Consider the following 18,919-nt stretch of genomic DNA (forward strand, 5'->3'; position numbering starts at 1 on the left):
AGTCATTGGCCTGTAAAGCAAATATTTCTAACTATTTTGAAGCCTTTGTGATGATGAATTAATTGGTTAGAATTTTTTAATGGATTTTCTTTCATGGAATGTGGATGTCACTGGCAAGGTCAGCATTTGATGCTGACGGTATGGTTTAAATTGAAAATAGTCTTAATTAACCTATTTCTTATTTACAAATGCAGTAACACTGATTTGGCTGAAAGTGTTCTAGTAAATATGCATCTTTGTAAAGTAAAATTGTTAGTTTTTATTCATTTAAGGGATGTGGGTGTTACTGGCTAAGCCAGCATTTCTAGTAACCTCATTGCAGTGTTAATGTAAGCCTACTTGTGACACTAATAGATAAACTGAAGCTTAATTGCCCAGGAGAAGGCGCTGCTGAGTTCTTGAACTGCCGTGGTTCATACCACAACAATTGCATTTATAAAGTGCCTTTAACATAATAATCAAGGTACATCGGAGGAACATTAGAAAACAAAATTCAACACCAAAGCACATGAGATATTGGGATAGATGACCAAAGGCTTGGTCAAAGAAGTAGGTTTTGAGGAGTGTCTTAAAGAAGGCGAGAGAGGTAGGAGTTTAAAGATGGAACTCCAGAACTAAGGGTCCAAAAAGCTGTTGGCACAAACGCCAATGCTGTGAGGCACAATGCAGACATCTCTGAGGGCTATAGAGCTGGATGAGGTTCCAAGAATATTGTCCACAGCAAAGAAAGGAAAGGGAATAAATCAACCGTAACTCCACATGGAACACTTAATAGTGGCCAAAGAACATTCCTGGAAACATTACAAAGTATGTTGTTTTATCATGTGAATTAGGAGTCTTTAATACGAAGATATGTAACATGATACACAAAGTCAAGATCCAATTTCTTCTCACAGAAAAAACACGATGAATTAATTGATAAGCAGGCAGAAATCTCAAGTTTGCTTCAAATGGTTGATGACATCTTTACTGATCTGAAAAACATGCTTCAAGAGTTGGATGCGAGTCAGGAGGTAAGGCCTTTATCACCAACAGTTGACATGATACCAAATAAAACTTCACATTCGTTCTCATATGTATCCTTTTTGTATCAACCAGGAATATGAAAAACACGGAGCTCAGTTGGATGGAGCTGTGTCATCACTTGAAGACAAAGTTAAAAAGCTCGCAAATGTAAACAGCAAGGAGCCTATCGTGGTTCGTGCTGAGAAACACGCTGAAAACCTGGATCAATTGTCAAAACAACTCCAGAGGTGAGAGGAATGTGTGGATAGTACAGGAAACTGCAGTTGAGATAGAGGATCAGCCATAATCTTATTGAATAGGAAAATAAGTTTTAGAGGCCGAACAGCCTTCTTCTGCTGGTATTTCTTATGTTCCTACTTAAGAAAAAACCTGTAACAAAAACATGTTTTTGGCACAACATGTTAGTGAGTTGGCTTTGCTTCCTGCTGCATGTTGGAGGTGAGGGACTAGGCAACCTCACATGTTACCATTCTCAATCATGCTTCTCCTCCCAACATGAGAAGATGCATGGCATAGGATGATAATAAGGAGAAAATAACACAGAGCCAATATTTTTCTAGCTGCTTCCCAGGGGCAAAGCTTCGGAAAAGGGAGACTAGCAATGTATGATGCTAGTCCTCTGATCTGGTTGCCAGCCATGGCTCAGTGCTTCACATTCTCACCTTAGGTTATGGTTCAAGCCCCACCCTGGAGACTTGAGCACAAAATCTAAGCTGACACTCTGGTGCAGCTCTGAAGGAATATGCACTGCTGGAGGTGCTATCCTTTGGGTGAGGTATTAATCTAAAGCCATGTCTTTCCTCTCGAGTGGATATGAAAGATCCCATGACACTATTTGAGTACAGGGGAGTTTTCCTTGATGTCCTGGTCAACATTTATCTCTCAATCAGCATCACAAAAACAGATATTCTGGCCAGTATCTCACTGTTGTCTGTGGGAGCTTGCTGTGTATAAATCATCTGCTATGTTTCTGACAATACACTGACTACACCACAAAAACTGCTTTGTTAGCTGCAAAGTGCTTTGGAATATCCTGAGGTCATGAAAGGTACAATGTAAATGTATCTCTTTTTATATTCTTGTTCTGTTATTTGATGCAGAACGCATATGCACAGTATACTAATGCTCATTAAATGAAGAAGGAGTGGGCTCTCTTAGCTTATTTTCTTGTGCCCAGACATTGAGATGCAGGAAGATTAGAAGGTCTTGGCAGAGCCCTGACAACAAAACCAAAGGGCACCTCACTTCTTCAATGTCACCAAAATGACTTTGAGGCTTTTTACAACAGCAGCCTCATGACCAGTGGACAGGCCCAGTGGAATTGCTGAATCTGATTGGACATACTCCTGGAGATAGCATCACGTGACCTTTTCCCATTCCCTTCCTGCTGTTGGCCAGTCCTCGCAACACATCATCTTCCCTCAGCCAATCAGAAAGCCAACAGATTGCCCTATATCTGAGTAGATGCATCTCGACTGTCAGTCAAACAGCCTTTTTCACTCCATTTCCTTTAATATTATAACCAAATAATGATATTGTTCAAAATTAATGAAAACATCATTTCAATGCCGCAATATTCCATCTCCAGGATTCATAGTCATTGAGGTTTACAGCATGGAAACAGGCCCTTTGGCCCAACTTGTCCACGCTGCCCAGTTTTTACCACTAAGCTATTCCCAATTGCCTGCATTTGGCCCATATCCCTCTATACCCATCTTACCCATGTAACTGTCTAAATGCTTTTTAAGAGACAAAATTGTACCCGCTTCTACTACTGCCTCTGGCAGCAGATTCCTAGAAACAGTGTCCAGGAGATTAATTTATAATTGTTGGGGACTCCAGAGCAACCCTGGAGGGTTGACAACTTTAAGACTCCTCCCTCCCCTGCCAACATCTCCCCTCATTTTGACATTATCTTGAATTTTAACCAATTCTCGTGGTGCTTAGTTTAACTAGGAGTTTTTAATGCATGATTTCATCAAAAAGAAACTTTTTTGAAAACTAGATAATCTGTAAAATAGCTCTCAACTTTTAGGATAGAGGGGGTTTCAGGGGGGCCCATGCCATTTGAAGAGTTGAATGGGAACTCATCCCCACTGACTCTGACAGCCCACTGCTATTTTACACTCTAATGAGCATTGATTGGCATACGGTGGGACTTTTGCCCCTCACTCAGGAGGAAAGCCAACAGATTGGTCAGTAGCACTCCCCTTATTTCAACAATTGTGGCCAGGAGATTTGAGTGGCCAGACGAGGTACAGCATGGACTATGTCCTAGAAACTGGAGAAAAAAATGAGTGTCAGGGGGTCCCTGACACTACGAGGTCAGGGTGGGGAGAACACAGAGGGAATCCTGCCTATGCAATTTCATGACCCCACCCCATCGCCTCAGAACCCGCCTACGGTGTGGCACGGGAGTGTAAAATTCTGCCCAAAGAGAGCTACAAATAAAAACATTGTGTAACTTATTAATTTTTAAGTGTACTAGTTGCTTTTCAAGAGTCTTGAGGCAATATTGTTGTAAATACATTGATGTACAACCTCAGGCTAAAGGGATGATCCTTTAAAACAGAGATGAGGAGGAATTTCTTCAGCCAGAAAGTGATGAATCTGTGGAACTCTTTGCCGCAGGAGGCTGTGGAGGCCAGGTCATCGAGTGTCTTTAAGACAGAGATAGATAGGTTCTTGATTAATAAGGGGATCAGAGGTTATGGGGAAAAGGTAGGAGAATGGGATGAGAAAAATATCAGCCATGATTGAATGGCGGAGCAGGCTCGATGGGCCGAGTGGCCTAATCCTGCTCCTATGTCTTATAGTCTTATGGTACAATTTTTACATTTATTTTGGCTTTGATTTTAAACTGTCTACATTGTTACAGAACAATTGGACAAATAAACCAAGATGCCTTGATCCAGCGTGTTCTCAACGCTTCCGATGCCTATGAAAACATCATCAATGCAGTGAATGCAGCAGAGGCAGCAGCCAATAAGGCAGCAGATGCAGCAGCTGATGCTTTGCAGGTAACTATCAGACCAATGGAGAAAGTGCAGCTGGCTAAATGCTAGTTGTGGGTGAATCGAAATATGTAATAAATTGTATAAAGATATAGCCTGGCCTCAGCTGCAGAACTGCTGCACTGTCAAGCCTTTGGAGAAATTGGAGAGCTGGAGGAACACATACACAAAGTTGTAGCACTGGAGCGGGTGCGGAGAACATTACAGTGCAGTACAGGCCCTTCGGCCCTCGATGTTGCGCCGACCAGTGGTACCAATCTAAAGCCCCTCTAATCTACACTATTCCAATATCATCCATATGTTTATCCAATGACCGTTTAAATGCCCTTGATGTTGGCGAGTCCACTACTGCTGCAGGCAGGGCATTCCACGCCCTTACTACCCTCTGAGTGAAGAACCTACCTCTGACATCTGTCCTATATCTATCACTCCTCAATTTAAAGCTATGTCCCCTCGTGCTAGCCAACACCATCCGAGGAAAAAGGCTCTCACTATCCACCCTATCTAATCCTCTGATCATCTTGTATGCCTCTATTAAGTCACCTCTTAACCTTCTTCTCTCTAACGAAAACAACCTCAAGTCCCTCAGCCTTTCCTCATAAGACCTTCCCACCATACCAGGCAACATCCTGGTAAATCTCCTCTGCACCCTTTCCAATGCTTCCACATCCTTCCTATAATGCGGCGACCAGAACTGTACGCAATACTCCAAGTGCGGCCTCACCAGAGTTTTGTACAGCTGCAACATGACCTCCTGGCTCTGAAACTCAATCCCTCTACCATAAAAGCTAACACACCGTACGCCTTCTTAACAACCCTATCAACCTGGGTGCCAACTTTCAGGGATCTACGCACATGGACACCGAGATCTCTCTGTTCATCCACACGACCAAGTATCTTACCATTAGCCCAGTACTCTGTAATCCTGTTACTCCTTCCAAAGTGAATCACCTCACACTTTTCCGCATTGAACTCCATTTGCCACCTCTCAGCCCAGCTCTGCAGCTTATCTATGTCCCTCTGTAATCTGCAACATCCTTCTGCACTGTCCACAACTCCACCGACTTTAGTGTCATCCGCAAATTTGCTAACCCATCCTTCTACGCCCTCATCCAGGTCATTTATAAAAATGACAAACAGCAGTGGCCCCAAAACAGATCCTTGCGGTACACCACCAGTAACTGAACTCCAGGATGAACATTTCCCATCAACCACCACCCTCTGTCTTCTTACAGCTAGCCAATTCCTGATCCAAACCACTAAATCACCCTCAATCCCATGCCTCCGTATTTTCTGCAATCGGAATTTTCTGCAATAGGAATCCTTCCAGAAGATTGGCTGGCAGACGTCCTACTGTGGCAATTGGGTTTGGATGGCCATGACATCCAGAAAAGCACTAAAGTAGCAAAGTTCAGCTCATTAGGATTGATGAATAAATGATTAGTCAAAGTTTGAAGGAATTCTTAAGGGAGAAGAGGGAGCTGGAGAGATTGAGGTCATACTGGGAGAAATTTCAAAGCTTAAGGTAGGCAGCTGAGTCATTAGCAGTGGAATGATGGAAACTGGGGATGAGTAAGAAACCACATCCAGAGGGCTGTATGGCTGGAGAAGATTACACAGATAGGGAGGGTTAAGATCATGGTGGGATTGGAAAACAAGGCTGAGATTTTTAAAGCAGGGCATCGCTGGAGTGGGAACCAGTGGTGGTCAATGAGGACAAGTTTAAGTTTATTTATTAGTGTCACAAATAAGGCTTACATTAACACTGCAATGAAGTTACTGTGAAAATCCCCTAGTTGCCACACTCTGGTGCCTGTTCGGGTACACTGAAGGAGAATTTAGCATGGCCAATGCACCTAGCCAGCACGTCTTTCAGATTGTGGGAGGAAACCGGAGCACCCGGAGGAAACCCACGCAGACATGGGGAGAATGCGCGGACTCCATACAGACAGTGACCCAAGCCGGGAATCGAACTCGGGTCCCTGGCACTGTGAGGCAGCAGTGCTAACCACCATGCCGGCCCACGAGGGTCAAGGGTGAACAAGTCTTGGTGAAGTTTAGGATAAGAGCAACAGAATTATGAATGAGTTCAGGATTCTGGAAGATGGAAGAGCAGCCAGGAAAGCTTAGAAAAGTTGAATCTGGAGGTGACAAAAGACATCATGGATGGGGGTTTCATCGGCAGATGCAGATTTACTAGCTGCTTTTTATTTTGTTTTTTTAGGCAGTGGTGAAGGACGATTTGCCAGGAAAAGCGTCCGATTTAAACAGCAAAAGTGGTCAAGTTCTTCTCATGACAAAGGAAGCTGACAGGCAATTAAATACAGGTAGAGTATTTCACTTGAATTTAATACAAGTCCCTGGGCATCCCAGTGATGATCTGACAAACTAGCAATCACAAAATATCAAACAATTAAAACAATGTAATGAACAATGTACAAAAGACTGTTGGAAATCTGAAATAAAGTAACTGAATATATAATATACATAAAATAATATATAGAATGTATAATATATAAAATAACTGAAAGGAATGTTTTTTCTGGCATCGTAAACACTACACCAGTTGCAGCACGAGTTAACCTGTCGGAGATTGACCCATTACACACACAGGGTACAATTTACTGCCCTCCGCAGGGAGAGTTTGGTGGTGGTGGGGTTGCCACTTGCGGAGTCCGAAAGGCAGACTCTGCTGTGTTTTCTTCCAGGTTCCTGCGGTGTGGAGGACGGAGAGTGGTGTTGATTGTGGTGGTGGTTGGGGGTGGGTGTGGTAGGGAGGGAGGAGGTGTCCCTCAATGAAATGCACTTTGTTCTTGATTCAGGAATGAGCATCAGGAAGAGGAGACCCCACTGAAAGCTACTTCCCCTGGCCTTGCTGCTGAGCTCCATCTCCCATGACCGTCACTTCATGTCCTCATCCTGCTCTCACTCACCTGTGGCCTGGGATCCCTCCCTGATCCTGGGGTTCTGATGGGTACATTGTCAGCAGCTGCCACTGCTTCTGATGGTGCTGCCTGGAACGGACAACTGGGTTGTGATTGGCTGACAGCTCTTGGCAGGAAGTTGGTGGGGATTTCCATCCCTTGGATTCTTGATCCCAGGGAAGGGCTGCCATTGAAGTGCCTGACTAACAATTAGACCCTAAAGTTTAAAGTTTATTTATTAGTGTCACAAGTAAGGCTTACATTAACACTGCAATGAAGTTACTGTGAAAATCCCCTAGTCGCCACACTCCGGCACCTGTTCGGGTACACTGAGGGAGAATTTAGCATGGCCAATCCACCTAACCAGCACGTCTTTCGGACTGTGGGAGGAAACTGGAGCAACCAGAGGAAACCCATGCAGACATGGGGACTACGTGCAGACTCCACACAGTCACCCGAGGCTAGAATTGAACCCGGGTCCCTGGAGTTGTGAGGAAGCAGTGCTAACCACTGTGCCACCGTGCCACCCCTAAAGGAAGCAAGGTGGCGTTCTTGCTGGTTCTCCAGTCAGCAGGCAAGACCTAGATGAAAAAAACCCACCAGACAATATTTCTGCCACCTGCATGTTAACAATGTCCCTATGACGAGTAATTTTTGAAACTTATTCAGCCTACAGCCATACTTATATGTGTCCAAAAATTGAACTCTGCAATTTTTCAGATGTTTTGCCAAAACTCAGAGATACAGAAAATCGCCTCAGTGATGCAACACTGAAGAAAAATCAATTGCTGCAGGATCTTCCGTCACTTCAGAGCAAAGTGAACCGAATAAATCAAGGTATGGATTCACATGTCATATGTTAGCTGGTTCATCTCATAGGAACAGGAGGAGGTCATTCAACCCCTCAAGCCAGTTCTGCCATTCAATTGGAGCAAGGCAGATCTGTATCTTAGCTCCATTTACCTGCCTTGGTTCTGTGACCTTATGCAATAAAAATTCACCAGTTGCAGGATTTTTCAGTTTAATTTGATCTGCAGCCTCAACAGGCTTTTGGAGGAACGAGTTGCAGATTTCTGTCACCCTCCGTGCGAAAAACTGCTTTCTGACGGCATCCCTAAAAAGGCCATCTCTAATTTTAATGTTATTCCCCCTTGTTCTGCACTCTTAACCTGCAGAGGAAATAGTTTCTCGATATTTCCCTGTCAAATCCTACAATCATTTTAAACACTTCAGTGTGGAATTTGAAACACAAACAGGTCAGCCATGATTTTATTAAATGGTGGAGCAGGCTTGAGGAGCCAAAAGGCCTACATATACTCTTAATTTGTATGTTCCTATGTTGGTATTAGATTATGCTTAATCTTCAACATTCTAAAGAAATCTCGACATTATATGTTGTCGTTACTTAAATTAATATTTTCAATATCCTCTTTCTTTCAGGTGATGTTGGTGAGACTTTAAAACGAGCAAAAGATGCAGCTCGTGAAGCAACTGAGATTGCTGCAAGAGTGATGAGTAAATTGCAACCAATCAAAAATGACGTCGGAAGCATCAGTAAGACATCAGAAAATGTTGCAAACACTACTGCTATTAACATAGCGCTGAGGGAAGCAGAGAATTCGGGTAAGTATGAGTTATGTAAAGCCCCTACCCCGCTCCTCCTGACAGTGATAAAATTGAAATGACTTGATGTTTTATCCAATCCAGGCCTGTACGTGACTCCAATCCCAAACCAATGCAGTAAACTCTCTAAAGTGACCCAAAAAGGCCCTCAGTTGTATTAAACAATTTTTAAAAACTACTACATGGACTGCAACTGTTCAAGAAAAGGGTTAGAGATGGCCAATGAATGTCAGCCAAGCCAGCAAATATCTATTCATTCAAACATAGACTGCATTAATATATTATGTCTTTCTTGGAGTGCAGAGGAAGTTTCTAGTATGGTACGAAGGATAATGTGGAGGTACTAGAGAAGCTGGGATTGTTCTTCTTAGAACAACTGAACAGATATTTTATAGAGCCATTCAAAATTAATAAAAATTCTGGTAAGAGTAAATAGAATCATATTCATAGAGGTACACAGCACAGGAAAAGGCCCTTCAGCTCATTGCCTCTGTGCCGGTCAAAGACAAGCCATCTAATTATTCTAATCCCATTTTTTAGCACTTGGTCCATAGCCTTGTATGCCTTGGCATTGCCAGTGCACATCTAAGAACAAAGAACAGAGAAAATTACAGCACAGGAACAGGCCCTTCAGCCCTCCAAGCCTGCACCGACCATGCTGCCCGACTGAACTAAAACCCCCTACCTTTCCGGGGACCATATCCCTCTATTCCCATCCTATTCATGTATTTGTCAAGACACCCCTTAAAAGTCATTACTGTATCCGCTTCCACTACCTCCCCCGGCAACAAGTTCCAGGCACCCACTACTCTCTGTGTAAAAAATCTGCCTCGTACATCTCCTTTAAACCTTGCCCCTCGCACCTTAAACCTGTGCCCCCTAGTAATTGACTCTTCCACCCTGGGAAAAAGCTTCTGACTATCCACTCTGTCCATGCCTCTCATAATCTTGTAGACTTCTATCAGGTCGCCCCTGAACCTCCGTTGTTCCAGTGAGAACAAACCAAGTTTCTCCAACCTCTCCTCATAGCTGATGCCCTCCATACCAGGTAACATCCTGGTAAATCTTTTCTGTACCCTCTCCAAAGCCTCCACATCCTTTTGGTAGTGTGGCGACCAGAATTGAACACTATATTCCAAGTGCGGCCTAACTAAGGGTCTATAAAGCTGCAACATAACTTGCCAATTTTTAAACTCAATACCCCGGCCGATGAAGGCAAGCATGCTGTATGCCTTCTTGACTACCTTCTCCACCTGCATTGCCACTTTCAGTGACCTGTGTACCTGTACACCTATGCCTATCAATACTCTTGAGGGTTCTGCCATTTACTGTATATTTCCTATCTGTATTAGACCTTCCAAAATGCATTACCTCACATTTGTCCGGATTAAACTCCATCTGCCATCTTTCCGCCCAAGTCTCCAACCGATCTATATCCTGCTGTATCCTCTGGTGGTCCTCATTGCTATCCGCAAATCCACCAACCTTTGTGTCATCCGCAAACTTACTAATCAAACCAGTTACATTTTCCTCCAAATCATTTATATATATTACAAACAGCAAAGGTCCCAGCACTGATCCCTGAGGAACGCCACTTGTCACAGCCCTCCATTCAGAAACGCACCCTTCCACTGCTACCCTCTGTCTTCTTTGACCGAGCCAGTTTTGTATCCACCTTGCCAGCTCACCTCTGATCCCATGCGACTTCATCTTCTGCACTAGTCTGCCATGAGGGACCTTGTCAAAGGCCTTACTGAAGTCCATGTAGACAACATCCACTGCCCTACCCTCATCAATCATCTTCGTCACTTCCTCGAAAAACTCGATCAAGTTCGTGAGACACGACCTCCCCTTCACAAAACTTTCATCTAAATACTTCTTAAAATATTATGAGGGTCTCTGCGTTCACTACCCTTTCAGGCAGAGATTTCCAGACTCCCACCACCCTCTGGGTGAAAATGTTTTTCCTCACATCCCCTCTAAATCTTCTGATCCTTACATTAAATCCGTGCCCTCTGGTCATTGATCCCTCCACCAAGGGGAAAAGTTTCTTCCTGTCTACTCTATCTATGCCCCTCATAATTCTATACATCTCAATCATGTCCCCCTTCAGTCCCTCTGCTCCAAGGATAACAACCCCAGTCTATCCAATCTCTCTTCATAACTAAAACTCTCCGGTCCAGGCAACACCCTGGTGAATCTCCTCTGCACCCTTTCCAGTGCCTTCACATCCATCCTATAATGTGGATTCCAGAACACACACTATACTCTAGCCATGGCCTAACCAACATTTTATATATAGTTCCGCATAACCTCCCTGCTCTTAAAGTCTATGCCTCAGCTAAAAATACCATATGCCTAACCACCTTATCCCCCTGTCCTTGTACCTTAAGGGATCAGTGTACACTCACCATGTTCATAGAATCATAGAATCCCTACAGTGCAGAAGGAGGCCATTCGGCCCATCGAGTCTGCACCGACCACAATCCCACCCAGGCCCTACCCCCACATATTTTACCTGCTAATCCCTCTAACCTACGCATCTCAGGACTCTCAGGGGCAATTTTTAACCTGGCCAATCAACCTAACCTGCACATCTTTGGACTGTGGGAGGAAACCGGAGCACCCGGAGGAAACCCACGCAGACACGAGGAGAATGTGCAAACTCCACACAGACAGTGACCCGAGCCGGGAATCGAACCCGGGACCCTGGAGCTGTGAAGCAGCAGTGCTAACCACTGTGCTACCGTGCCGCCCATGTTCATCATGTATTCCCTTGCTTTGTTTGTCCTGCCCAAGTGCATCACCTCACACTTATCCGGATTGAATTCCATTTGCCACTGATCAGCCCATCTATATCCTCCTATAATCTAAGACTATCCTCTTCACTATTTACCACCCCACCAATTTTTGTATCATCTGCGATCTTACTGATCAACCCTCCTACATTCAAATCTATATCATTTCTATAAATCACAAACAGTAAGGGCCCCAACACTGATCCCTGTGGGACCCCACTGGACACAGCCTTCCAGTCAGAAAAACACCCCCCCGACTACCACCCTCTGTTTCCCACCACTCAGCCAATTCTGGATCCAATTTGACAAATTTCCTTGGATCCCATGGGCTCTTAACCCTCGTTGCCAGTCTCCCATGAGGGACTTTAACAAAAGCCTTGCTGAAGTCCAAGTAGACTACATCAAAGAAAGAAAGCACTTACATTTACAGAAAGATCAATTAACAAATGACATAGATAAGAACTTTTCCAACATTTAACATGATCATGGTTGATCATCTGTCTCAACTCAATGTTCCTGCCCTCTCAACTTAACCCTTGATTCCGAGAGACCAAAATCTAGTGATCTCAGTCTTAAGACTAAATATATTCAAGGATTCAGCATCCATAGCCCTCCTGGGTAGAGAATTCCAAAGATTTACATTTCTCCTCATCTCAATCCTGAAGGATCAGCCCCCTGTACTGAGATTAACTCCCGTCTTGTTGTTTCCCCAGACAAGAGAAATAACCTATCGGGTTCTTTTAGAATCTTTTGTTTCAATCAGATCATCTCTTATTCTTCTAAACTTCAGAAAGTATAGGCCCACTTTACTCAGTCTCTCATCATAGGACAATCCTCTGATCCCAGGAATCAATCTAACAGAAATCCAGTAGATTTCAGACATTTAGTGAAAGAACCAGAGGTGGTGGGAAAGTTCTTAGGGCAGTGAGTTATTTTGATCTGGCTTGCACTGCCTGAAAGGGCAATGGAAGCGGATTCTAACTTTCAAAAGGGAATTGAATAAATCCTTGAAGATTTGCATGGCTATGGGGAAAGTGCAGTATGATAATTTATGCTGTATGATCCTGAACACTGATATGATATTTTTGGTTGCTAAGCTAACAAACGTTTGAAGTAACCATTGAAATTTGGTACTTATTTCTTTTACAGTACAAAATTTGTCTAAAACCCTACCAGGCCTTGTGCAAAAGCTAAATGATTTGAGCCAAATACAACCGGTAAATAACATCTCCAAAAATATAGGCCGCATCAGGGAGCTCATCAATCTGGCCAGGGAAGCTGCTAATAAGGTTTGTGATATTAAATGGATTAAAGTCTGGGTTTTTGGATATTTATTTGCATTATCTATAAACTGGTGGTTTCTGTATTATAATATGTGAAGTTAACAGCATTAAAGCTACATTGGAAAAGGAGGAGGCCATTCAGGCTACAAGTCTATCCTACCATTCAGTTGGATCAATGCTGATTTGCATCTTAATTGCATTTGCACTCATTGGTTCTATAACCCTGCCCTCTCAGATGGCATTAAGAAAAAACCCAAGACCATATTGAAGAAGAGCTGGAGAAACCTCCCCTGAGTCCTCGGTCAATATTTCTCTTTCAATCAAAATCACAAAGAAAACATGATCTTGTCATTCTCAAGTGGCTATTTTGCTGTGTGAAAATTGGCAGCCACATTTCTGACAATACTCCTTTGGCAATGAAGCACTTTGGACATCCAGGCGTGATAGAAATGTAATGTTCTTACTTTTATACTCTAAGACTTTGCCCTTTCCACTCTGTGGTTGTAGATAAATGTGGCAATGAAATTCAACGGTAATTCTGGTGTTGAAGTACGTCTTCCTGACAATCTGGATCATTTGAAAGCTTATACATCCCTCCTGTTACACCTCAAACGGCCAAAAGATGACCCACCCCGAGGAGATACTGGGAGGCGTAAGAGACAAGATTCCAAAAACATGTTTGTTTTGTACTTGGGCAGCAAGGATGTAAGTGTTCTTCTCTTGGACATTGACAAGGTTACAAAGAGATAAATATTAAGTACATCATATAACATTTTGTACAAATTACTTTTCCTTTGTACCAGGCTTCCAAGGATTACCTCGGCATGGCGTTGGAGGATGAGAAACTGGTTACTGTCTATAAACTAGGAAATAAAGAAGTGAAAATAGACTCTGAGAAAGTAGTCCTTGACAAAAACTTTGACCGATTCAAATTCGAGAGGTAATTCATGGAATTAACTTATTTCAATTTTTTGTAAAGTTGCCATTTGTTGTAAATCTGTTCTTTTATTATACACACTTAGTGAAGATACCAGTAAAGAGGCATTTAGTTATATCCCATTCCCCTTGTCCAAATGATGTAAGATCATAATAAATAGGAGCAGGATTAGGCCATTTGGCCCCTTTAACCTGTTCTGTCATTCAAAAAAATCATGGCTGATCCAATTGTGACTTTAACTCCATTTTCCTGCTTGCCCGATTCCAGAATTTTTGATTTTCTTGCAGATGAAAGATTTCCTAACACAACCTTGAATATATTCAATGACTCAACCTCCAGTGTTCTCTGTGGTAGAGAATTCCAAAGGTTAACAACATCCTGAGAGAAGAAATTTACCCTCAGCTCTGAATTAAATGAGAGACTCCTTTATTTTGAAACTGTGCCTCTCGTTTCTAGACTTCCCCAAGAGGGGTAGCATTTACTATTAGCCTCTACCCTCGGAATCTTACATGTTTCAATAAAATCAATCTGAACATCAGTGAGCATAGGCCCAAGCTGCTTAAACGTTCCTCATATGTCAATTCCTTCTTCCCGGGTATCAACCTAGTGAACATGCTCTGAACTGCCTTCAATGCAAGTATCTCTCCTTAAGTGCAGAGACCAAAACTTTAAAATAAGCATTTCCTCTAGTGCAATTCTCCTGCCTTCTCCCCATAACCCTGCAAATTATTGTTTTCAAATAATCATCTAATTCCCTCTTGAATGCCTTGTTTGAAGGACAATTAGGGATGGCAACAAATGTTGGCTTTGTTAGTGATGCCCACATCCTGTGAAAGAATAAAAAAAATTGACAATCACCCCCTACACCTCCTCCATTTCCTTTATTCCTATCTTTCAAAATGTAAAATTCTCTTGAATATTTAATTCCCAGCCTTGCTCACCTGTGCTGTCAAAGCTGCTAGTCATCCCCAGTGGATGTAAAATTGAGGCGGAGGTAGATTAAGGCCTTTAACAGGCAGTTAATTGTCCACTTAGTGGCCTCAAATAGGCCTAAGGACAGGCAGGCTTCCAGATGCTTTACACATCCCCAGGATATCGGGGCCAGGGTACAGTGGGCAGGAAGTCAGCAGGCTAGCCACCTGCTTTGTTTTATATGTCCTCTCCTGCCTTCAAATGTGTGGGGGTGAAATGTAAATGCACCCCATAGATTTAAACTTTATATTTGGTTCTTAAAGCTCTGTGATACATATGTTATGGGTCACACTGACAAATGGTGGAATAGTTCTGGTTTACACACCCCTCCTAACGTCCAGTTACACACCCCTCCTAACGTCCAATTGCACACCCCTCCCAACTCCTCCTAGTGGCCATCACTAAGGAGAAGGTTCTGGGGAAACTGAAAGGTCTGAAGGTGGATAAATCACCTGGATCAGGTGGACTACACCCCAGGGTTCTAAAAGAGATAGCTGAGGAAATTGTGGAGGCATTGGATGTGGTGAATGTAGTGGGAGCCAGGAATCACTGGAGGCAAGGAGGGTCCCAGAGGACTGGAAAGTAGCTAATGTAACACCGCTGTTTAAGAAGGGAAGGAGGCAACAGATGGGAAATTATAAACCAATTAGCCTGACTTCGATCATTGGCAAGATTTAGAGTCCATTATTAAAGATGAGATCGCAGAGTACTTGGAAGTGCATGATAAAGTAGGACTGAGTCAGCACGGCTTTGTCAAGGGAAGGTCATGTCTGAGAAATCTGTTAGAGTTCTTTGAGGAGGTAACAAGGAAGTTAGATAAAGGAGAACGAATGGACGTGATTTATTTAGATTTCCAGAAGGCCTTTGACAAGGTGCCGCATAGGAGACTGTTAAATAAGTTAAGTGCCCATGGTGGTAAGATCATGGCATGGATAGAGGATTGGCTGATAAAGGGGTCTTTTTCAGGATGACAGCCGGTGACTAGTGGTGTGCCTCAGGGGTCGGTGCTGGAACCACAACTTTTCACAATATACATGAATAATTTGGAGGAAGGAACTGAAGGCACTGTTGCTAAGTTTGCAGATGATACAAAGATATGTAGAGGGACAGGTAGTATTGAGGAAGCAGAGGGGCTGCAGAAGGACTTGGACAGGTTAGGAGAGTGGGCAAAGAAGTGGCAGATGGAATACAATGTGGAAAAGTGTGAGGTTATACACTTTGGAAGGAGGAATGGAGGCATAGACTATTTTCTAATAGAACCAGAGGGCACAACTTCAGGCTAAAGAGACGATCCTTTAAAACAAAGATGAGGAGGAATTTCTTTAGTCACATAGTGGTGAATGTGTGGGACTCTTTGCCGCAGAAGGCTGTGGAGGCCAGGTCATTGAGTGTCTTTAAGAAGAGATAGATAGGTTCTTCATTAATAAGGGGATCAGGGGTTATGGGGAAAAGGCAGGAGAATGGGGATGAGAAAAATATCAGCCATGATTGAATGGCGGAGAAGACTCGATGGGCCGAGTGGCCTAATTCTGCTCCTATGTCTTATGGTCTTATGGTCTAACGTCCAGCTACACACCCCTCCTAATGTCCAGTTACACACCCCTCACAACATCCAGTCACACCCCTCACAACATCCAGTTACACACCCCTCCTAATGTCCAGTTACACACCCCTCCTAATGTCCAGTTACACACCCCTCCTAATGTCCAGTTACACACCCCTCCTAATGTCCAGTTACACACCCCTCCTAATGTCCAGTTACACACCCCTCCTAATGTCCAGTTACACACCCCTCCTAATGTCCAGTTACACACCCCTCCTAATGTCCAGTTACACACCCCTCCTAATGTCCAGTGCAAAGATCCAGACCATTATCAAGGGTTTCATAGCTTAGCATTTGGAAGGCAGTGGTATAATCAGACAGAGTCAGCATGGATTTATGAAAGGGAAATCCTACTTGACAAATCTACTGGAATTCTTTGAAGATGTAACTAGTAAAGTTGACCAGGGAGAATCAGTGGATGCAGTTTATTTAGACTTTCAGAAGGCTTTCAACAAGGTCCCACATAACAGATTATTATGGAAAGTTAAACTGCATGGGATTGTAGGTCTTGAGGTGGATAGAAAGCTGGTTAGCAGACAGGGCGCAAAGAGTTGGCATAAATGGGTGTTCTCCAATTGGCAGGCAGTGACAAGTGGGGTACTGCAGGAATCTGTGCTAGGACCCCAACTGTTCACATTATATATTAATGATTTGGAAGAGGGAACTGAATGTATTATCTCCAGATTTGCAGATGATACAAAGTTGGGTGGGAGTGTGAGCTGTGAGGAGGATGCAGAGATGCTTCAGCGTGATTTGCTCAAGCTGAATGTCTGCATGGCAGATGCAGTATATCCACTTCAGTAGCAAAAATAGAAAGGAAGATTATTATTTGAATGAGTGTAAATTGAGAGAGATGGATACTCAGCGAGACCTTGGTGTCCACCTGCATCAGTCACAGAAAGTAAGCGCGCAGGTACAGCAGGCAGTAAAGAAGGAAAATGGTATGTTGGCCTTCATAGTGAGAAGATTTGATTATTGGGATAGGGATGTTTTACTGCAATTGTACAGGGCATTAGTGAGGCCACACCTGGAGTGTTGTGTGCAGTTTTGGTGTCCTTATCTGAGGAAGGATGTCCTTACTATAGAGGGAGTCCAGCGAAGCTTTACCAGGCTGATTCCTGGGATAGCAGGTCTGTCATATGAGGAGAGACTAAGTCGGTTAGGATTATATTCACTGGAGTTTAGAAGAGTGAGAGGGAATCTCATAGAAACTTATAAAATTCCTACAGGGTTAGACAAGGTAGATTCAGAAAGAATGTTCCCGATGGTGGGGGAGTCCAGAACTAGGGGGGGTCATAGTTTGAGGATAAGGGATAAACCTTTTAGAACTGAGGTGAGGAGGAATTTCTTCACCCAGAGGGTGGTGAATGTGTGGAATTCACTACCACAGAATGTAGTTGAGGCTAAAACATTGTGTGATTTCAGGAAGAAACAAGATATAGCTCTTGGGGCTAAAGGGATCAAGGGCTATGGCGTTAAGGTGGGATGAGGATATTGAATTTGATGATCAGCCATGATCAAAATGAATGGCGGAGTAGGCTCGAAGGGCTGAATGGCCTACTCCTGCTTCTAGTTTCTATGTAGATCACTTGTGCAGTCGAGTCTACAGATAATTCATAAACTCCTCATTGAGGTCCCGTTTTTTATGGAAACTTCTGTGTTCCAGGATCCTGCAGTACAGCACCTTAAACTGCAGTCAAGTTGATATAGCAAATGGAAAATATGTCGACAGCACCTCGAAAAGAGAAATTGGAACTGGGGATGACCTGCTACTTAACCTTGATCCAAAGAATACAGTCTTCTATGTTGGAGGATTTCCCTCCGCATTTGTGGTAAATATCAACAATTTATGCTATTTCTATTTAAGGATTAGGAATATCGGAACAACTCCAGAACATTGCATAGAATTACATAAAACTGCATGGAATTCACAATATAGAAATAGGCCATTCAGTCAACTTACCCTTTGCCACTGTTGATGCTCCAGAGAAGCTTTGTTCATGCTACTTCATCAGATGCCATCAACATATTGTTTGTTCCCTCTCTCTCAGGTACATACCTAGCCACCCCTTAAATGCCACTAGATTATTCACCTCAACTTCTCCAAGTCATGGAAGGTTCTCACCTCTGAGGAAAGAAAGTTTTCCTGAATTCTTTATTGGATTTATTTGTAGCTATCTTATGTTTAATTCTGCTAATTGTAGACTGACCCACAAGTAGAAACATCGCTATGCCAACCCCTTGAGCCTGTGTCACCATTCATTTAGATCGTGGCTAATCTGTATCATAATTTCACCTGCAGGTCTTAATTCCATTCCTCTCAATGTCTTACCCATCAATTTTGGTTTTGAAATTTGCAGTTAGTCACTTGGTAGAACAGAACATGAGGATTGCTGAAAAAAGAGACATGCTTTTGAAGCTTTTCTTCATTGCACTCATCAGGACATTTGCAAAAATGCCAAACTTCAAAAGAAACAACAATTTATACTGCATGTGAAAAGGGTACTAATTGATTAGCAATAGACTTTGATTGGTCAAGGTGTTACAACGCAGAATGCAGCTGGGAACAGTTATCCCTCAATTTTTTATTTAATTGAAAAATGCACATTGCCTGTTCCTTCTGCTTGCAGAAGACAGGGCCTTGCATATGAATATATCTCGCTTTTATCAAGCATAATTGAGCCACATTGTGAGCCCATCTGATAATCTTAAATTGGTTGCTATTGTAATTCTTAGCAC

General features: G+C 43.0%; 1 protein-coding gene across 1 annotated transcript in view; it reads left to right on the forward strand.

The window, feature by feature from the left end:
- lama3 (laminin, alpha 3) overlaps positions 1–18,919 on the forward strand; it is a 458,111-nt gene that overhangs the window by 388,506 nt on the left and 50,686 nt on the right. The window contains exons 51-60 of the mRNA XM_078215598.1: positions 897–1,013; positions 1,099–1,253; positions 3,905–4,046; positions 6,265–6,367; positions 7,685–7,801; positions 8,405–8,587; positions 12,535–12,674; positions 13,176–13,373; positions 13,472–13,608; positions 17,847–18,012. Of these exons, the coding sequence (XP_078071724.1) occupies positions 897–1,013; positions 1,099–1,253; positions 3,905–4,046; positions 6,265–6,367; positions 7,685–7,801; positions 8,405–8,587; positions 12,535–12,674; positions 13,176–13,373; positions 13,472–13,608; positions 17,847–18,012 (1,458 nt within the window). The remainder of the gene's footprint in view (positions 1–896; positions 1,014–1,098; positions 1,254–3,904; positions 4,047–6,264; positions 6,368–7,684; positions 7,802–8,404; positions 8,588–12,534; positions 12,675–13,175; positions 13,374–13,471; positions 13,609–17,846; positions 18,013–18,919) is intronic.

Source organism: Mustelus asterias, chromosome 7 (genome assembly GCF_964213995.1).
Source record: "Mustelus asterias chromosome 7, sMusAst1.hap1.1, whole genome shotgun sequence".
Taxonomy (NCBI): domain Eukaryota; kingdom Metazoa; phylum Chordata; class Chondrichthyes; order Carcharhiniformes; family Triakidae; genus Mustelus; species Mustelus asterias.